The sequence below is a fragment of the Sceloporus undulatus genome, chromosome 3 (genome assembly GCF_019175285.1).
Source record: "Sceloporus undulatus isolate JIND9_A2432 ecotype Alabama chromosome 3, SceUnd_v1.1, whole genome shotgun sequence".
Classification (NCBI taxonomy): Eukaryota; Metazoa; Chordata; class Lepidosauria; order Squamata; family Phrynosomatidae; genus Sceloporus; species Sceloporus undulatus.
In genome coordinates this window covers 55482306-55501430 of record NC_056524.1, presented here as the reverse complement: position 1 = coordinate 55501430, position 19125 = coordinate 55482306, and the positions used below count along the sequence as shown (strand labels likewise).

Below are 19125 nucleotides of genomic sequence, written 5' to 3'. Positions count from 1 at the left end.
TAATAATAATAATAATAATAATAATAATAATAATAATATTTATATCCCACATCTCTACAAAATGCAATTGGGGCGGCTTACAAGATTAAAATATACAGTCCAAACCCTCAACCCAGCAAGCAAGTACCACCCCTTAAAATACAATTAAACAATGTACATATATACCACCTTTCTCCTAAATTGGACTGAGTGAAGCTCACAAGAAATACTTTTTAAAATGGTACAGTTTTAAAAACAAAAGTAAAAAATTGACATTAATATAACAAGCTAAAAATATAAAATAATTTAAAATGAATAGTCTCTTATCAATGAATCTGTGGCCCTGTGTCTGCAAGGCCTAAGCAGTGCTGTTGATAATAAGGTGACATGGAAGTCTCTCATTCATAAGGTTGCCATAAGTCAAAGTCGACTTGACGGCAGTTAACAACCACCCCCAAGTTACAGTTATTGTTAGGAATCCTTGGAGAATCTAAACTGTCCTTAAAGAAGCTTAACCAAATATGTTTTCCATTAGTTATTCCATAGTCCACCTGGATGTGTAATTGTAACCTTCTGTTTTACAGTAGTCCTTTGCTGAAGTGCAGTATTTTCAGAGCCAATTATTTTCCATCCTCTTATTTGCTTCCTTCACCTGTCATAGATTATCACTGAACCATGATGACTTGTGTGGGCAGTGTGAGTAGAACAGATGATTGTGAGACACTACATCAATTCTTTAGGAGACCAGATGGTTGTAATATCCCATGAGTTTTGCCATACACTAGCTGTTTGCTAGATAGCATGCCACTTCAGGGTGGTCTAAAACTTCACTAATAATGTGGCAGGCCAGAATGCAATGGGCTGGTTTTTCTGCTCAAATTATCTGTTGCATTGACCTCTCTGATTAGTACTTAAGATAATAATTATGGCCACCTTTCTGTCCTGGCATGCCACATAAATAGCATGTAAGACCCATCACTTGCTGGATGTTTGTGTAGTTGATTGGTGTAAATATAACATCTACTGAGACTTACAAAGGAGCTAACTGGCATGCCAAGTCCAGCACATCAGTGCGATGAAATGAGAATGAGTCACTAACGCTCAAAGCTGATTTCACAATTTTGTTCCAGATAACCTACAAAGTTCATGTTGGTTATGCTTTCCTAAAACCCTGGTCGGAGCTAAGAAAAGTTACTTTTTCATCACAACCCCCATAATCTACAAGGCAGCATGTCTACTGGACTTGATGGGGAATTCTGATAAAGGTAGTTCAAAAAACAACTTTCCAAGCTCTTTGTCTGGTTATATTCCAGGTACTTTAGAAGGGGAAGGAGTTCATGTTGCAGGTAATGAATGATGAACTTTTATCTCTGCCTGCACTATAGTATTGTATATACAGATATGAACCTCTAAGATATGGATCTTATCACCCTACCTGTTGAAAAAAATATTGTAAGGAAAGCAGGAGTGGACACAGAAGGAGGAGGAGTGAAAATAGGAGGAAGGAATATCAACCATCTAAGCTATGCAGATCACACCATAATACTAGCAGAAAACCTGCCAGACCTGGAACAACTACTAAGGAAGATCAAAGAAGAAGGCGCAAAAACTGACTTAGTGCTGAATATAAAGAAAACAAAAATGAAGACCATTGAGAATCTACACAAATTCAACCTAGGCAATGAAGAAAGAGAAAAAGTAAAATTGTTCTCATACCTGGGATCAAACATTGATAGAAACAGGGAATGCAGCCAGGAAATCAGAAGATTAAGAATGGGGAGGACAGCTATGAAAGTACTAGAAAAGATTCTAAAATGCAAAGATACAACTGAGGACAAACATTAGAATCAGACAAGCTATTGTATTCCCTATTACCATGTATGGATGTGAGTGCTGGACAGTTAAGATACAATATAGGAAGAAAAAAGAAAACTTCAGTCACATCATGAGAAGGCATGACTCACTGGAAAAAAACAATAATGTTAGGAAAGGTGAAAGGCAGTAGAAAGAAAGCCACATGCTAGATGGATGGACTCTATTAAGGAAATAAGCAGAGTAGTGGAGGACAAGGGGGTCTTGGAGATACCTTATCCACATGGTTGCCATGGCTGAGGACTCAGAAGATGAGGGGGCAGAGCCAGAGCCTCGGCTTGAAAGTGAGCATGAACCTGAGCCTGGCCCTAGCTCTGCCCTGCTAGCTCAAACAAAATCTATGACCTCCAGGGATACTCAAGCAGAGTCTGTGGTCTCCTAGAAGGATCAGCAACCAAGCCTCCTGGCAGCAGAGCTTTCAAGCATGGAAGAAAATGAAGAGAACTTACCTACTTTCAACCAGAGAAGAGCTGAAAGGGCATGCCCCTGGTGTTCGAGGAGGCTTTATGAAAAATGTCAATTAATCAGCAAACAACTGAGCTCATGAGAGCTGGTAATATAAACAGGTGAAGGATACCAAGCTAATTGTCAGAGATTATCTGAGTTTGCTGGTGAAACCCTGCTTGATCCTGACCCTCCTTGTCTTCTTGGCCTGGACCTTTGATTATCGGACCACCTGATCATCTCGACACTCTGAAACCCTTGGACTGCTTGACCTTGGACTGCCTGATCATCTTGTTTCGCTGGAACCCTGGAGCTTGGATTGCTTGACTACTCTCTGGTTTACACCTTAAACTTGTTATAATTTCTTTGTGTGCACAAAACCTTGCAGTTTCCTATATATTATGATAGAAAGTTTAGCTATCACCATTCTTGGCTGCTTTCCTGGACAAAGATTGACTTGAGGGCAGTTAACAACAACAACAAAAATGGACCTCAGTTACCAAATTATTAACTATTGTATAAGCTAGATTTAATTTGTAAGGATTCTAGAAGAAATAAATTGGGATCCTGGCTTCACTTTTGCTGCTTGACTTACAACATGTTTATTTAATACTAATAGTAATCTTAATAGCATCTTCGCAATGAATGAATGAATTGGCTTTCGTCATTTAAATTGTTTGCCTATTCAGTCGGCAGAGATTTAATAGTCTAGTTTACTATTTATACACTCACTTACATGAACACATTATTTTATTCTGTATTTCATGAAAGCAGATCAGAATAGGCAATTACACAGCTTAGGACAATATTTTACTAAGTAATAGTGTGTCTCTGTGTTTGTAAACTGCTAGGAAATGTCTTCTTCAGTGAATATTGACAAACTATAATCTTACTAATGTTATTGTAACCCTACTTTGACATGTGGTAAAAGAGAACAAAAGAGTTTGCAAAGGAGAAGGAAACACTTGCTCAGGGCAGGCCCATACATTAAAATAGAAAACAAGTTACTGTTGTGGCAGAGACACTTGTAGGAGCCAATTGTTGTATAGCAGTGTCTAACTCACTTCTTGTCATTTGTTTCTCTCCTCCATATAAGTCTATCACACAGGCCCTGGAACAGGCCTGTTGCATTACAAAAGGGGGCGGGATGGGGACAGGAGGCAGCATAGAATGGATCTTACCACACAGGAGAACGCTGCCGCCACCACCAGAAATTCCAATTCCATTCCGGGTGCGTTCTCCAGAGGGCGATTTTTGGGAACTGTTTAGAAACGTTCCAGAAAATTGGCCCCTCTGGAATACATCTGGAACAGAATTGGAACTTCCAGCAGCGGCAGCAGCAGCGTCATTCCCCTGTGCAGTAAGATCCATTCTATGCTGCCTCCCATCCCCATCCTGCCCCCTTTTGAAATGCAACAGGCCCATTCCAGGGCCTGTACAATAAACTTACCAATCTTGAACTATTCTCTGCAGAAATCAAGAACCAACCTGGATGAGGACAGGGGAAGGGGATGAAGATGTTGAAAGAAAGGTTAATAACCTTTGGGTCTCTGTAGAGAAGAACAGAAAGGACAGTCTGAATTTGATGGATATGAGTTTCATTTTTTTTTTAATTGAGGAGTGTCCCACAGTGTTTCCTTTACTTTGGGACTGATTCTGTTTTGTGTTGGCAGCACAAGTTCATGTTGGTTGCTAGCTCACCTTGTGTTTAGTTCGGGAGGGGGGGCAAATTGGTTGGCAAACATGTATGGTTATGCATCAAGGACTGCAGAAGATTACATATGTGCCACTTTTTGTCCCATAAGGGAGAAAAGCAAAGTAAATAAATAAATAAAAAAAAATATAAGATAATATTTAAATATTTTAAAATATAGGATAGGAAATAAATAAAAATATGGGGGAGGGGAATACACACACATATATAATTCCTGTGTGCTACCATGTTGCACCAAGTACCATGCTTTATCGTTAGTGAGATAACAGTCTGAGTGTGCCCTGGTTCTACTTTTAGATTCCCCCCTTGTTTGAAATGGTCAGATATACAGAACAGATGGAAACTAAAGTGATTTGAAACTGCTTTAATTCTGCAGTGTGGCTACACCATAGGTCTGACTGAAAAATTAACTTTTAAAAAACTCTTCAAATAGACAAAGAAAACAAATAAAAATACAATTTTACTGTGATTTGAAATTGCCTACTGGACTATATCGCCCACTACACGATATAGTTGATCTTCCAAACACATTTAAATTTTTGTTGTTTTTTTGTTTGTTTGTCTATTTGTTTTTGTGAGCTATGTAAGGAAACACTTTTGATATTTTTTTATTTTGATATCCTGACTGTATAACTTAATTGAAAAGTATTTTGTGTATTGCTGTCGGAGAGGGGAATTAGGAAAGTTACAATATAAAATCAATTTGAATTTTTTTTAAAAAATTAAAATCCACGGATTGCATCTTGTGGAAAAGAAGAAATGGCAAAGTTACAGCAGCATTTCAATTACCTCCATCCCACCATTGACCCCAGCCTGAAGCATTCTATGCAACCAGCTCACATTCTTGACAACACTTGTTGAACTTTCAACTACACAGTCTACAAATAAGCACACAGTAGAGTATAAACAAAATTATAGGCAGCTACACATATTTATATATTTCCAGCCTCTGCCCAGAAAATACAACAAAATCCATTGTCTATAGGCAAGTCCTACAAAACAACCAAATCAGTTCAGGCATAACAGACAGATGTTCTGTTTGAGTATTTAAACAAAACATAACAGTATTGATGTTCATTTTATTGACTATATTTTTAGATAATATTGTTGATTTTATTTTTGTTGTAATCCCGCTTCGATCCACAGGGAATTATTGTTGTTGTTGTTGTTGTTATTTCTCAGACTACAATACCCATCCAACAAATCAATAACTGATCAAAATGTTTAGACTGGTTCCCAGTAATAATCTTCTACAGAGCAAAACTAGAACAGAGAGCAGAACAGCACTTGATGCTGCCTATAGTAAAATCTAGTGGTTTAAAAACCTTTCAGTTTCAAAATGCCTTCTGAAGGGAGTATTAAATTCTTCTCTTTGTTTTCCCAAATGGACTACAATGCTACTTTGTTTTTTTATCATTTACCAATAAAACAGACTTTGTTCTGTAGTTATACATATTTATCCACATCCTATTAGTCTATCCCCTCTAAAATACAAAATTAAGCAATCTTCTTCAATTTGGTAAATATATTTTGTTTAGTGTGAGCCAGTGCAGCATTATTTGTTTCAGAATATTTGGGCCATGTCCAGATATGTCACAATTTTTTTAACTGTGCGTTTTTAAATTAGCATTGTACCATTACCACTAAATATAACATCACTGTTGTGGGTAGACTGCTGTGGATCTGAAATGGTTTGTGGTTGTAACTTTTGTGTTTTGGTATACTCAGTATTGTATTATTATTATTATTATTATTATTATTATTATTATTATTATTAAATACTATAAGTACTATATGTAACTCATGAATATGAGGTGCGGAAAAACAGAGATGTTGTATATTGATAACTGATCTGTGCTCACTCTATTTTATCTTAGTGCTCTAGATCAAGAGCAGAATGACTGATATTATTAATAAAGCCTTGATACCACATGAACATAGCAATACTAATTTTATAGCTGTAAAGTTTTTAGGTAATGCATGGTGCAATAAAAGTGTCATGATGATTAATGCTCAGTAGAATTATCTAATTCCATATAATAAATTATCTCCCAAGCAATGCAGCCACAATAGAATAAGTCTAGCATATTCCAGGTGAGAAATTAAGCTGAGCAGTGATTTTCATCTTCTCAATTTCAAATGCAGATATGACATCAAAGATGACTATACGTTGCGTATTAAAAAGGCCATGAGTACAGATGAGGGGACCTATACATGCATAGCTGAAAACAGAGTTGGAAAAGTTGAAGCATCTGCTACTCTCACAGTTCGAGGTAAGTACTAATGCATTTTCCAGACACAATAACAATGAATACATTGTTATACATTGCTTCTGTTTTCTGAAACAATAGGAATCTAAAGATATTGAAAAGAATCTGTTAAAATATTTAAAATTATATGTTAAAGATATATTAAAAGTAATTTTTATTCTGTATAATTTTGTAGAACATCTATATAATTGTCTTACCATCCTTCAGTTTCCTTCTGCTGACATTAATTTTATCATTAGCTGACTGAAAATTACATCTTATGATAAAAGAAGCTGTTACATTTAGAAAAAACACTGTAATCCCTGTCACCTGGGGAATAAAGACAAAGAGTATCTTAAAGAGCTTGAGCAGATAATTTTTTAACCCACAATACCAGATCTTTTAGTAAACATTTAAGGGGTTGAGCAAGGAACTTTCTACATGGAAAACATGCACTATACCAGTGACTACAACTATTATAATGACAAAAAATGGGAACTATATACCATTAGTTTTTTGATACAAAAGATGGTACTGTACTCAGAAAAGAATTCAAATATACAAGTTCTGTGTTTGTGTTGGAGAAAGTGATTTGAGGAGAAAACATAGTCCCAATCAGCATCTTCACTAATTGAATTTCATCTTGTTTAAAACAGTTTCACTTTTTAAAGAAATATTTGTTTTTTATTAATTATATTCTGGTTTTGTTTTACTACCTATGATGTTTGCACTATTTTGATTGCTGATCATAGAAGATACAATAGAACTCACTTTTTATCATTATCATCCAGTGAGTATGCCTATGGAAATTTCTGTCCGTGGTCCTTTTACGCATAGAAATAAAAATTGGAGGAGAAGGAAAAATGTTTTTAAACAGAACCAAAGTTTTAAGATCTTAAGAGCCCCCCAAAATCCGCAGTTAGTAGATTCTGACACTGTCTGAGTCTTGAAAAAGACATTTACATATATTTTAAAGAGAAAAAGGTGCTTATAAACCCTCAAACTGCCTAAACTGAAAGCTTCTAAGAAAATGTGGTAGTGAGTGTCACACATGCTTAAAACTGAAATATTTTGTGACTAGACACAGTCTCAGAGCAAAAGGATATCACAGTTAGTGGCAGTGTAACATTAAGAGATAGTTCCATGAAGTGTGAGGTTTTTTTAGGACTTTTCTTTCAAATGATAGTTCATAAATAGTGGTTCTCCAGGCTCAGCATTCAAAATACTAAATAGCATAACAGCATAACTGAAAGAAATAATAGTAAAACTTGTTGATGGGGCAAAGCAGACAGCCAGGAAGGAGCGACCTCTGGCGGCGATTGGGCCTCATGCCATCTCTGAAGCGGGTCACCATCACATGGACTAAGCCAGACTGGACAGGAATTGGTTTAAATGAACTCCATTTTGAGGCAGCTTCGGGCTCCTTTTTGCAGCATTGGAGCAGCTACCTGCCACTTTGGGGACATGTGTCATATAAAAGCCACACACCCCCCCCAAAGTGTCCAGAAGGCACTTCTTTTGGCTCATGTGTTTCAGACCCAGATCTCAGGAACCAGGCCTGGGCTGACCCAGGTTTTGAATTGGATCAGAAAATAACCTCAAAATTTGGGACCAAAACCTGAACCTGGCCACCCTGGGTGCTAAAGAAGAGTGAGAAATCATGTAATACCAGACTGCACAAAAGAGGAGAAGAATAGAAGTGGCCACATTAATTTCTCTCTTTCTGTCTCTGCGAGAGAGTAGTGGCAGAACAGAGATATTACAACAATGCCTCTATGTGTGTCTGTTATCTGTCTGTCTGTCTGTCTCTCTCTCTCTTTCTCTCTCTGTATGTGTATGTGTATCAGGCCCATGGAAGAGTTATAAGGAAAGGGTATAATTAGAAGCAATATACAAAACAGCACCTTCTTTTTTTAATAAATTGAAAATAAGTTACCTGACAAAGTAGCCCAACAATCTGTAACACTATATTTTAATTTATATATTTATTTCATGTATATGCTGTCTTTCTCCTAAATTGGACCCAATGTGGCTTGAGGGATAAGGGTGACAGAAAAAGCCTTGGTGAAATCAAAATGCTCTCTTCACTAGTCATGTTACTAGAGATCAAATATTTATTCAAGAACTCTCTTAACAAATTACTTTTTGGATCAGAAGTTTATCTAGTCCATTCGTTTTCTTGCTTCTGGTATCCATCAGCAACCTTATTTCTCACTCTCTGTATCGTGGTGCTGTTACTTAATAATAAAATTAATCAACACTTGTAAATGATTAGCAGTGATGGTGAACCTTTTAGAAGCCGAGTGCCCAACCTGCAACTCAAAATCCACTTATTTATTGCAAAGTGCCATGTCCCTCTGGCTTTCTAGTAAACTCTGGCAAACTCTGTGCTGGGGTGACAGCACATGTACCCACAGAGAGGGCTCTGAGTGTTGCCTCTATCATGCATGCCATAGGTTCACCATCACTGGATTAGAGACTGAACAGAGTTATCTTGAAACGTGACAACCATATTAAGATGGTAAGAGTGATGTAAGTTAACTTTGCAAATGCTACTGTGTCTATGTGAATGTTCATATGGAACACACATTATACTACAATTGTGTGTATGTGTGTGTGTGGTTGTGTTGTTATTGTCATTATTGTTGCATGCCTTCATTTCTAGTTCTGATGACCCTAAGGTGGACCAATCACAGAGTTTTCTTGGCAGAATTTGTCCAAAAGGGGTTTCCTCTCCCCCCCCCCCCCCCCCCGAAACTGAGAGAGTATGGCTTGCCTAAAGTTACCCAGTGGGTCTCTGTTGCACACCAGAGATTTCAGCCCTGGTCTCCCATAGCCCTAGTCTAACACTCAAACCACTACCCCATCCTGGCTCTCTCTCTCTGTGTACAGAACTATATATTTCACACATATATTTTAATGGATATCAGATGCATTCTATTTCACTATTCTATCAGAGTATGCCAAAAGTTCACTAGAACTGTGAAAGGTTAATTAAAACATTTTAAGCTTTATCAGTGTTCTTTTCTCTTTTGCGCACATTAAGGCAGATGATCAAAGTCTTGGCAGATTGGTTTATTAGAAAAGAGGTCAACTGACCTAAGACACTGGCTTTCATTTCCATCATTTAATGCATAGACACAGTTCAATTTAATCGGATGAATTTCATGCCAAAAGGGAAAAAAAATCTTGAAAGAAAAAAGTAAACCTGGGGCTTAATAGGAGATGAGGAAGGTGAGGAATTATCTTGATGTAATAAGAGAGAGGGGTGTGTGTGTGATAATCCAGCTGCCCAAATACTATTGTTGATACTCACTTCAGATAATGTGGTACTGCATAGTATTTTCTTTCAGTCTGCAAAACAGGTTCACATATATTTGGTATTTAATGAGTACATTTCCATTTTGTTCTTTGTTTTGAGAAAAACAAAAGCAAGGTTTCCATTTGAAAAGAAACAGCATCATGCTCCTTGTGTTTTCCCTCCTTTTTTTAGCAGAAATAATAATAGTAGTTCATTGTTAGCATCAGATTCACTCACAAGTTTGCTTACAGCGCACATCATACAGACAAATAATTTCTTTACACTAAACTTAGCATAGGTGTATATGTTGTAAATGGAGCAAAAGGGGAAGGTAGGAATCACTAAGCTTAAATGAGAGCAAATTAAGTTGAAAAGCAGAAATATATAATTTATTTAATTTTCCTACATAAAGGAGGATTTCTTATGATCTTTACCCCCTGGCCTTCTGATTTAACTACTGACAGTTATAGTTTTTATTCAGTACCATGGAGAATGTTACATTGCAAGTATACTGAGCCCGCGCCATATGTGGGCTCATTATAGGTGGCTTTCAGCTTCTGCTGAAGCCGCCCAGCAATACAAACAATGGCGTGTGGTGACCCAAGCCCCATTCTATCCAGTGCGGCTTGAGCATACGCAATTTTTGCTTTACATTGGGGGTCTGGAATGGTTCTCCCATGTAAAGTGAAGGCCGACAGCATATGCAAAACATTTGAGATACACAAGAAAATTAGAAAAGCTGGGGAATATAACATTTGAATTGAGGAGTATTGTCCTATTCTTTAAAAAGCAAGCCTCTTAATCTTCAAGCTGAGTTTATTCAGTTGTTGTTATCAGTTATCTTGTACCTGCAGGGAAATGTTGGTTCTGGTGGAATTTTCCATGAGAGAAAAGGCCAAGCCTGTAGCCTAATCTCCACCTACTCAGCCCAGTAGATGGGATTGCTGAAGTGGAGAGGCAGTAAGGAAGAATATTTTCTAATATGGATATTATCAAAGGAAAAACAACTTTATGTATCTGAAAGATCAGCAGGAGGTTTCTCCTTTTCCTGACAAGCCATTGCACAATAATATTTTCGATCCAGACTAATATTATTTCTATCCTTAATTAGGTTATAGGGCCTTAGTTTCAAACCTATGGCACATATGTCAGAGATGGCATGCGAAGTCATTTTTAGGGTATGTGCAAAGAGGAGAAGAGGAGGAACAGGTGTGGACCAGTTCCTCCTCTTCATTGCCATTCCTGGCCTTCATCTGCCTCTCGAGAGGCAGCTGAAGGCGTGGGGGGCAAGGGAAAGAAGTCCTGCCACAGAAATCCTGTAGTCTTGAGGGCAGAAGTCCCATGGACGTCCCACCCCCTGAAGTCCCATTCCCCCCCCTCAGAAATCTCACCCCTGGCACCAAGTAATACCCGGTGCCGGAATGCCTTATAGTTTGGGCACTTGGTCCCTAAAAGGTTCACCATCACTGTCATAGGGGTCCCAAGGTGGTTTGTGTGTGTGGGGGGGGGGGAGAGAAATTTCTAATGTTGAAATGAATTTAGTGGCACCAAAGTGGATACAAGGATAGGTTTGCTATGTATGTATGTATGTACCATTAGATCAATAAGAGTTTAAGAGTGTGATCCTAAATATACGTCTTCAGAAATAAATTCTGGCCAGTTCAAAGGGTCTTACTCCTAGGTATGAGGAGTATATGAACCATAATATTAGATTTTTAAAAAGAAAGATTTTTCCTTTTATAATCTCTGTCTGACATCAGGGTGTCATTAGGATGCAGAAATGAGCTATGGTGTTCATCCATGTCCTTTTGAAACCCTGGAGCCCAGCAGAAGTTAAGGTATCAATGGGGTGATTCTCATGGACAAAGAAAAGAGAAGTCATAGTTGTTGTTTTTTTAAATTACTCTTTTAGAACTATCTTTCAAAACATCACATATTACCAAATTTGCATTCTAATCACAGGAACTATAGTTGTTTGTGGGTTTTTTTAGCCTATGTGGCCACGTTCTGGAAGAGTTTATTCCTGATGTTTCGCCTGCATCTATGCTGACATCTTCAGAGAATGGTGGCATCGAGGTGTGTGGGGCACACACCTCCATGCCTTTATTCTCTAAAGCTGCCAGCCACAGATACAGGCAAAATGTCAGAGACAAACTCTTCCGGAATATGGCCACATAGCCCAAAAAACCCACAAACAACTATGGATGCTGGCTGTGAAAACTTTCTACGCTACACATGAACTATGTAAATGTAAATTTAGGCTGTGATTATGATATTGTAATTTAAGGGTATAATTTTAATGTTGCTACTTATTTATGTCACTACTATTGTCGTTACATTCAATGATATATAGTAATTACAATTCATGATTACATTTAATACAAAAACATTAATTATTTTGTATGGTGTTGTATGTGAGGAGGTCAGTGGGAGGATGACACCATGAATTACCACACAGGGTGACACTAACCCAAGTGATGCCACTGTCTGATATAATTTGTTATATATTTTTTTAAAACATAATGTCAGTAGAATCATATTCATAAAAAAACCTCATGCAGTATATCATTGAAAGTGCTATCCTGTGAACATCTACCCACAAACTCTGTGGGTTTCTTTCCTAGAAAATATGCATAGGCTCAAGCTATTCAGTAGCAAGATTCCTAATTGTAAGAAATCATCATCAACAGCAATCAGTTTGGAAATGTGAATGGACATTCCTTGAAAGGTTTTGCAGCAAGAATAATTTCAGTTTGTGAAGTTGAAGGCTTTCATGGCCGGCATCCATAGTTTTTTTGTCGGTTTTTCAGGCTATGTGGCCATGCGAGCATCTGTGGCTGGCATCTTCAGAGAATCTCTGAAGATGCCAGCCATAAATGCTGATGAAACATCAGGAAGAAACTCTTCTAGAACATGGCTACATAGCCTGAAAAACCCACAAAAAATTAATTTCAATTTGCTCAAATCCAAGTTAAGAAAAAGCTTCAGCTCATCTCTCCAATCACTGGTCATATAACTGGGCAGCATCCACTATCCCTGAGGCTAAATACATCCACTGGATTTGTTGCATTAAATAGAAAATGACATATGTGGACCTGAATATTATTTGACAAATTTATAAGTATATTTGGAGTGGACACTGTCAGTGTCTGCCTGAGGGAGGCATGCTTTGATAGCATGCTGCTTAGTTATAATCTTCCTTAAAGGATCTGTCCACAGATGGAGAAAGAGAACTAAACTAGATTAATGGTTCCTTTAGAATTATCTGGCATAAAAGCCCATAGTAAAGACAAATTAATTTTAAAAGCCTTTGGTCTGAAAATGTATTTTCTCAGCTGCTGGTTGTATTCTGGCAAATTTCCTGTGCAGCTGCTAAAAGCCACTTTAGAGGCTTAGGCTAGAATGTAGGTTAAAAACTTTAAATAACAATAAAAATTGTTTTTGTTGTCGTCATCAGGAACAGCAACAGCAACTGAATTTCCTTGTTCTACTTCCTGTCATTCTGGCCTACCAATTGGAAAACTAATTAAAAGTCTTGCTGTTGCATAGAGTTTACTGTAGAAAATAGAAATAGTTGGCAGTTTGATCACAATGGGAAAGGATTTCTTTCACATGAACGACTAGGAACTGGTTGCAATCAAAATATTCTGCAATAGGTGAAGGATATTATTTTACAGACTTTGCTCCTTGTCTAACAAAATTAAGGCGGGTTACAGACCGCCTCTTTGAGGTGGTCTGCACCCGCCCCTTTCCCCGCCGGATCGGGGCCTGAGCTGCCAGAACGGCAGCCGCTGAGGCCCCGATCCGCCGCTTTTCAGGCTGCGGGGAAGCAGCAAAACGCCGCTTCCCCGCAGCCTGAAAAGGGGTGTCCTTGGGGCTTCAAGCCCCAAGGACACCCCACGGCGGCAGGGAGGGGGAGAATTCTCCCTTGTTCCGCTGGGCGCAGCCATCTGAAGGCTGCGCCCAGCGAAGCGAAGCGGCATCGCGGACCAGGAAGGAGCTCCGAAACGGAGCTCCTTCCTGGTCCGCGGAAAGGGCACCCTAGGTGCCCTGCCATGGATTGAGGACGTCACGTCCGCGCCGCCCCGTCTAGAAGCAATGCGGCCGTGACGTCCGTATGGAAGGGCCGCCGCCGTTTAGTGCGTGACAAGCACGCACTAGGGTTAGGGCGGTGCGGAAGCACCGCCCTTTTGTAACCCTAATGCGTGCTCGCCACGCACTAAAGTGCCGGTTTGTAACCGGCCATAGTTGCAAAAATAAACATGGGTACTGTTTAACTAATTTGAAAAAGAAATGTAAGCTTCCACCTTGTCCCACATCTTACCTACTGAAAAATTCCTGTGCAGCCATGAACTCTTACTTAAAGCATGGTGAGTAAAAGCAGGACTGACAGCATCACGCTCCCCTCATCTTGGTAATTCTAATGTACTGACAGACTCTTGCTAGAATGAAATCACTTGTTGCAGCAACTGCTTTCAATCTTAGTATCAATGTGAAGTAGAAACAACCTGTCGATCATTCCACATTTTAAAAAGAAAGTAGAAGCAGCAATTTGGGAGGTTTGGAGCTGAAATCCCTGTGGTCATTCTAAACTCTTTGTTATATTTTCATCACCTCTGTCCGTGATTGGAAAAGTGATGTATGATAAGCTTTTGTGTCTATTACTGAATGTGGGGAAATGGTGCCTTGGGCATTTCTCCAAACGGTACAGCAGTACTGACCAGCCATGCTTAAAACTCAATTGGTATTTAAATCAGACAGTGGTGCTTCTCTTTTATTGGATTGACATTTGCCAGTTTGTGGGTTTAGATGATGTATTCATTGAGGTCTAAATGTTTGGCCTAATATAAAGCTACTTTACTTCAGTCAAGCATTAGCTATGGCATTTGATGGTGGCATATGAACCTGTGAAAGGTGTTATTCACATGATTGATTCCAGACAGCTTTTTCAAATGCTGTACAGTACTTGTCTCCAGCAAATATAGTTTTAATAACTGAACTGAATAATAGAAGCATTTAACACAAGGTGACATGTGTTGATTTAATTTTCAACTGAGTATCCACAGTTGAACATGACATTACACATCATGCATTCTGACAAAATTTCTTTTTTTTTTCTTTAATTTTGTTATGTTCTCACCACACCATTGTAATGTCTCCAGCTCGCCCTGTTGGTAAGTAACCATCCTTCTATCCATTTTAGCATGGTTTCACACAGTTCTTCATCTTTCATTTTTAAACATGTTGGATGGCTTTTAAGTTGTCAATTACCACTTATTTAATAGGCAAGCATAAGCTAGAAATTATTATTGTCTTGTATCTGTTCTACAACTCAATTCTCCTTGATTAGCAGATGAATCTTTCTTAAAATCTAATATTCCCATTTACCCAAATCATTCTGAATCCTCAGTTTGTATATATGTGTTCTGTGAATAAAGATTATTATTTGAATGATTGACTATCCAAATATTTTGACTATTTGGATAAATAAGATTTCTGTCTGTAACAATATATGTGATGATGTATGTTACGAATTATAGAATATTGGCCGAAATGCAATTACTTCAGTTTTCAAGAGATTGGATCCAGACTTAGTCATGCTTAGAACAGATCCACTGAAATTAATTGAGCTGACATTAATAATAACATTGAAGACACATTGGCCTAAGGCCAACATGACACTCACGGTAATGTCGGGATTCATAGAGTTTGAAGGAGCCTCATAGGCCATTGACTCCAACCCCCTGCTCAATGCAGGAACTCCAGGTAAAGCATCCTCAGCAAGTAGCTTCTGGCCTCTTTTTGAACACATCCAGAGATGGAATTTCTTCTTTAGTGGTAGGTTCTTATGCTGAAAAAGGCTTGGATCTATGTTCCACCTCCTTCCAACTTGATGATTTTCCATTCCCAAAACATATTTTTGTCCCTCAGAGGAAATTCTTTATAGTAGTAGAACACGTGGAGGCTGCAGGAGAGAATAGTTATCCTTCTGCTTTAGTTTAAAGAAACTACCTCTAGAAGCTCGATGAATGCATTGTATATAGTCAACAGATGTAGAGGAATCTACTTTTGTATATGACTACATTTGGATCCTGCCCCTTAAATGATGTATCTTACGTACATAAAAAAAGTTTAAATTCTGCATATTTATTGTTGTTCATGATCTGTGAAACAAAAGGATTTGTTAAAGCTGTAGAAGAAATAGAGGGAATAGAATTAAGAGTCATTAACATTAAAGAAACTGTATGTTTTACACTTATTTTTTTGATGGAGTGCTAAATTCACTTTTGAATTGCCTGGGTTTCATCCATTGTCTTAGAAGCAATTTTAGTGGAAGAGTAAATGAATATTTAAAATTTTCTGCCCTTTTTGTAAACCTTGGTGACATAGTTAAGTAGCAGTATTAAAACTGAAAGATTATAAAGAAATATTATAAAATTATGAAATTTATATTTTGTACAATTTTTAGTGAAATAAAAATAAAACCTACTAATTTACTAAATGTATTTTTTCAATGTACAGTTCCTTTAGGTATATATGGTGTGGCATAAACTTCCTACAGGGTGACTGTGGTGTTGATAATTTCAGATATTTAAGTTTTTGTCTCTAGTTGTCTTTTTTATTTTCAGCAGGTGTGAAAATTTAAGCTTAAATTATTTCTGTTTGGTCAAAGCAAATTGTTTCCAGCATATGGTACAGAATGTACATATGCAAAGTCAAGCAATTCTGCCTGAGGTATATGGCAGCTGGTGAATATAACAGCTCTATAACCATATTCCCATTAGCAAATCAAAACAATATGAATAATAACTGTATTGCTCATCTTTGAAAAAGCTGTTCTTTTCATTTTAAGCATTTGAAAAGATTTCCTACAGGAGTTTATAGCAGATGGGTTCTGGATGCAGGGTGTTTATTCCTTTTTAGAACATTTATTTCTTATCACTGTCATCATATGGGTTTTCCAGATGAACAAGTTTGTATTTTCACCCCTCCAAAATTATTTCTACTGTGTCTCACTGCTGCAGCACAATAAATTGGTTTTCCATACAATGAGTGGTAATACAATGTGAGTAATTAATGTAATCCTTTTTTTCTTTTTTTTCCCCTGCTATCTCATCAGAAAAAATAATGGAAGAGATATAATGCTTCAATTGTTGTTGTTGCTGTTGTTGTTGTTGTTGTGTGCCTTCAAGTCAATTCTGACTAAGTAATTATGACTAAAGTGAACCTAGTAAAGGGTTTTTGTGGCAGAATTTATTCAGGGGGGTTGGCCTTTTCTTCCTCTGAGGCTGAGAGAGTGTGGGTTTCCATGACCAAAACGAAATTTGATCCATGGTCTCCCAGTGTCCTAGTCCAACATTCAGACCACTACACCACACTGGCTCTGTCAAATATCCAGTAGACAAAATAAAAATATTACTCATGGTGTTGCTCTCTCAAAGCTTTCTACATCCAATAACTGTTCCAAGTCTGGAAAAGATGACTGATTAGAAATATTTTCTGATACGGGCAAGTAAAAATTCTGCCCCCCAAAAGCTAACCTAAACAAAGAAAACCAGAAATCACTTTGTTAAATGCCAGTTTTCACTCTATGTGGCCAGGTGTCTGCTCTCACTAGGTGTTGCTTTCCGTGAACTCAGGCACACAATTTCTCACTGGATACCTAAAGATCCCTGAGACTGAAATGGGAAGTATTTTTGTGTGTGTAAAGTATGCACTCTGTAACTGAGCAGAGTCCCCCCTTTCATCTGTTAAGTATCCTCATTTGTCTATTTTAATTCAAACAAAATTGTGAGACACCTACCTTTTTTAGATAAGATGAGAAATGACTGTCCCTAAGGGATGCATTTATAATATATTTCAGATGAGTTCTCAAAGCATCCCCTCCTTGGATGACCAGCCATGAAGGGCAAGGGTCAAGAGGGCAAGTTGTATTCTTCACAATTCCAAGTAGTTTGTCCATGTCCTCGATACTCACAAATTCAAACTGTTCCAGCATGAACTTATTCACAGAGTCACTGGACACCTCACTTACAGCTTCTGGAGTAATACTGTTGTCCGAATTGGCTCTTATCAGAGAGATTTTATCTGCGAAATATTCATTAAAAGTGTCACAGTGAGCTGTAGTTGGTTCTAATAATGAGTTCTGGGGGGCAGTTATCTGTGTCAGGCTCTCACCACCCAGCAGAGGGAGGATTGCAGAACACATTATGCATTTAGTCCAGTAAGTATAAACTAAGACAGACCCATTAAGCCCAATACTGAAAATCAATTCCTCACACATCCCTAGGTATAAATCATGCACATAGAACAGGGGTGTTGAAAATACAGAATGTAGGTTGCATGTAGCCCCTTGACTTGTTTTGTAACCTCTGAAGACCAGTCATTCCTAAAATCCTCAACTTCCCAATTCTTTTTTTAATGTCTGATTTTCCAGCCCAAATATATCCCCAGGTATAGCAAACAAACAGTTGGAGTCCCCTTGCACCACACTACTCTCCAAAGCCCTACAAAACAAAACAAAAGATTAATTCTTCTGGTCACGCCAGGAGCAACACTAAAGTAGAGAATGGTCCCTGTGTTTGTCACAGTTGCTCATCCCTGATTTAAAAAATGGCTGGCCGCATTTTGAATGTGAATTATATATCCAGCTTTTCCTGTAATTGGTATAAAATATTTCAGATGTCACTTCTAAGTGAATAAGTAACAGGCCCTTATCTGGGTCTTGTACAAATTGTATTTTCAGAACCATATTAATTTCTTTCAAAATTCATCTCCCAGCAATGATTATGCCAACAATGAGAGGTTTACTTTAGTATTTATAAATAGCATTTACATTTCTATACTGCTTCATACTGAACTAAGCAGTCTCTAAGCAGTTTACAACGTGTAAGCCAATTGCTCTCAACAAGCTAGGTACTTTGACATTTCCCCTTTTCTATTAAAACTGGATATCCCTGATAGCTTACACAATTTGTCTTCAATCACATTTTACAGAACTATTGCTTCAGCACAATTTTTTCTTAAAATTCAGGCTCCTCCTATCTCAGTCAGCATATCACATCATAACTTTAAAGTGAAATCTTTTTGAAGGTGCAGGTTCTTGAAATTCTAGACCTTAACCATGGTTGGAACTTTAAAGGGAACTTTGGGGTGAAAGGAGGAGCTTGAAACCACCCCTCACAAAGCCTGACAAAGCAAATTCCTTTTTGCATCAGTGAAAAGCCAACTTTTCAGCTCCACCGGAGCTGGAAGCTGGCTTTGAGGTACTCCGGGGTGTGTGGGTTCTAAACGCCTCACCGTCGGAGCATCCGGAAGCCAGCCCCCAAGTGTGAGCAGCCAGGCAGCATGTAGGGTATCTTGGGGGCATGCATCGTGTAAACGCTGTGCTCCCAAGCCACTTGGAAATCAGCACAAAGGGGCGGTCTGTTTCACCCCTAAATTACTAATTACTAATCTCTAAATATTTCTGTACACCTTTATTTCTTTTTTCTGTGACTGGATGAGGAGAACCTCAGATTCAAACTGAGGAGGCTCTTGAAAGGGCTGAGATGATTCCACATTAG

General features: G+C 38.1%; 1 protein-coding gene across 14 annotated transcripts in view; it reads left to right on the top strand.

Moving 5' to 3' along the window:
* The window catches only part of ROBO2 (roundabout guidance receptor 2), a 1416559-nt gene that overhangs the window by 1244483 nt on the left and 152951 nt on the right, over positions 1–19125 (top strand). For 9 of the 14 annotated variants that reach the window (XM_042456971.1, XM_042456980.1, XM_042456979.1 and 6 more), the window contains 2 exons: positions 6155–6282; positions 14722–14733. In XM_042456971.1, coding sequence (XP_042312905.1) covers positions 6155–6282; positions 14722–14733 — 140 coding nt within the window. The remainder of the gene's footprint in view (positions 1–6154; positions 6283–14721; positions 14734–19125) is intronic. The other 5 variants (XM_042456981.1, XM_042456970.1, XM_042456983.1 and 2 more) reach the window with 1 other exon arrangement.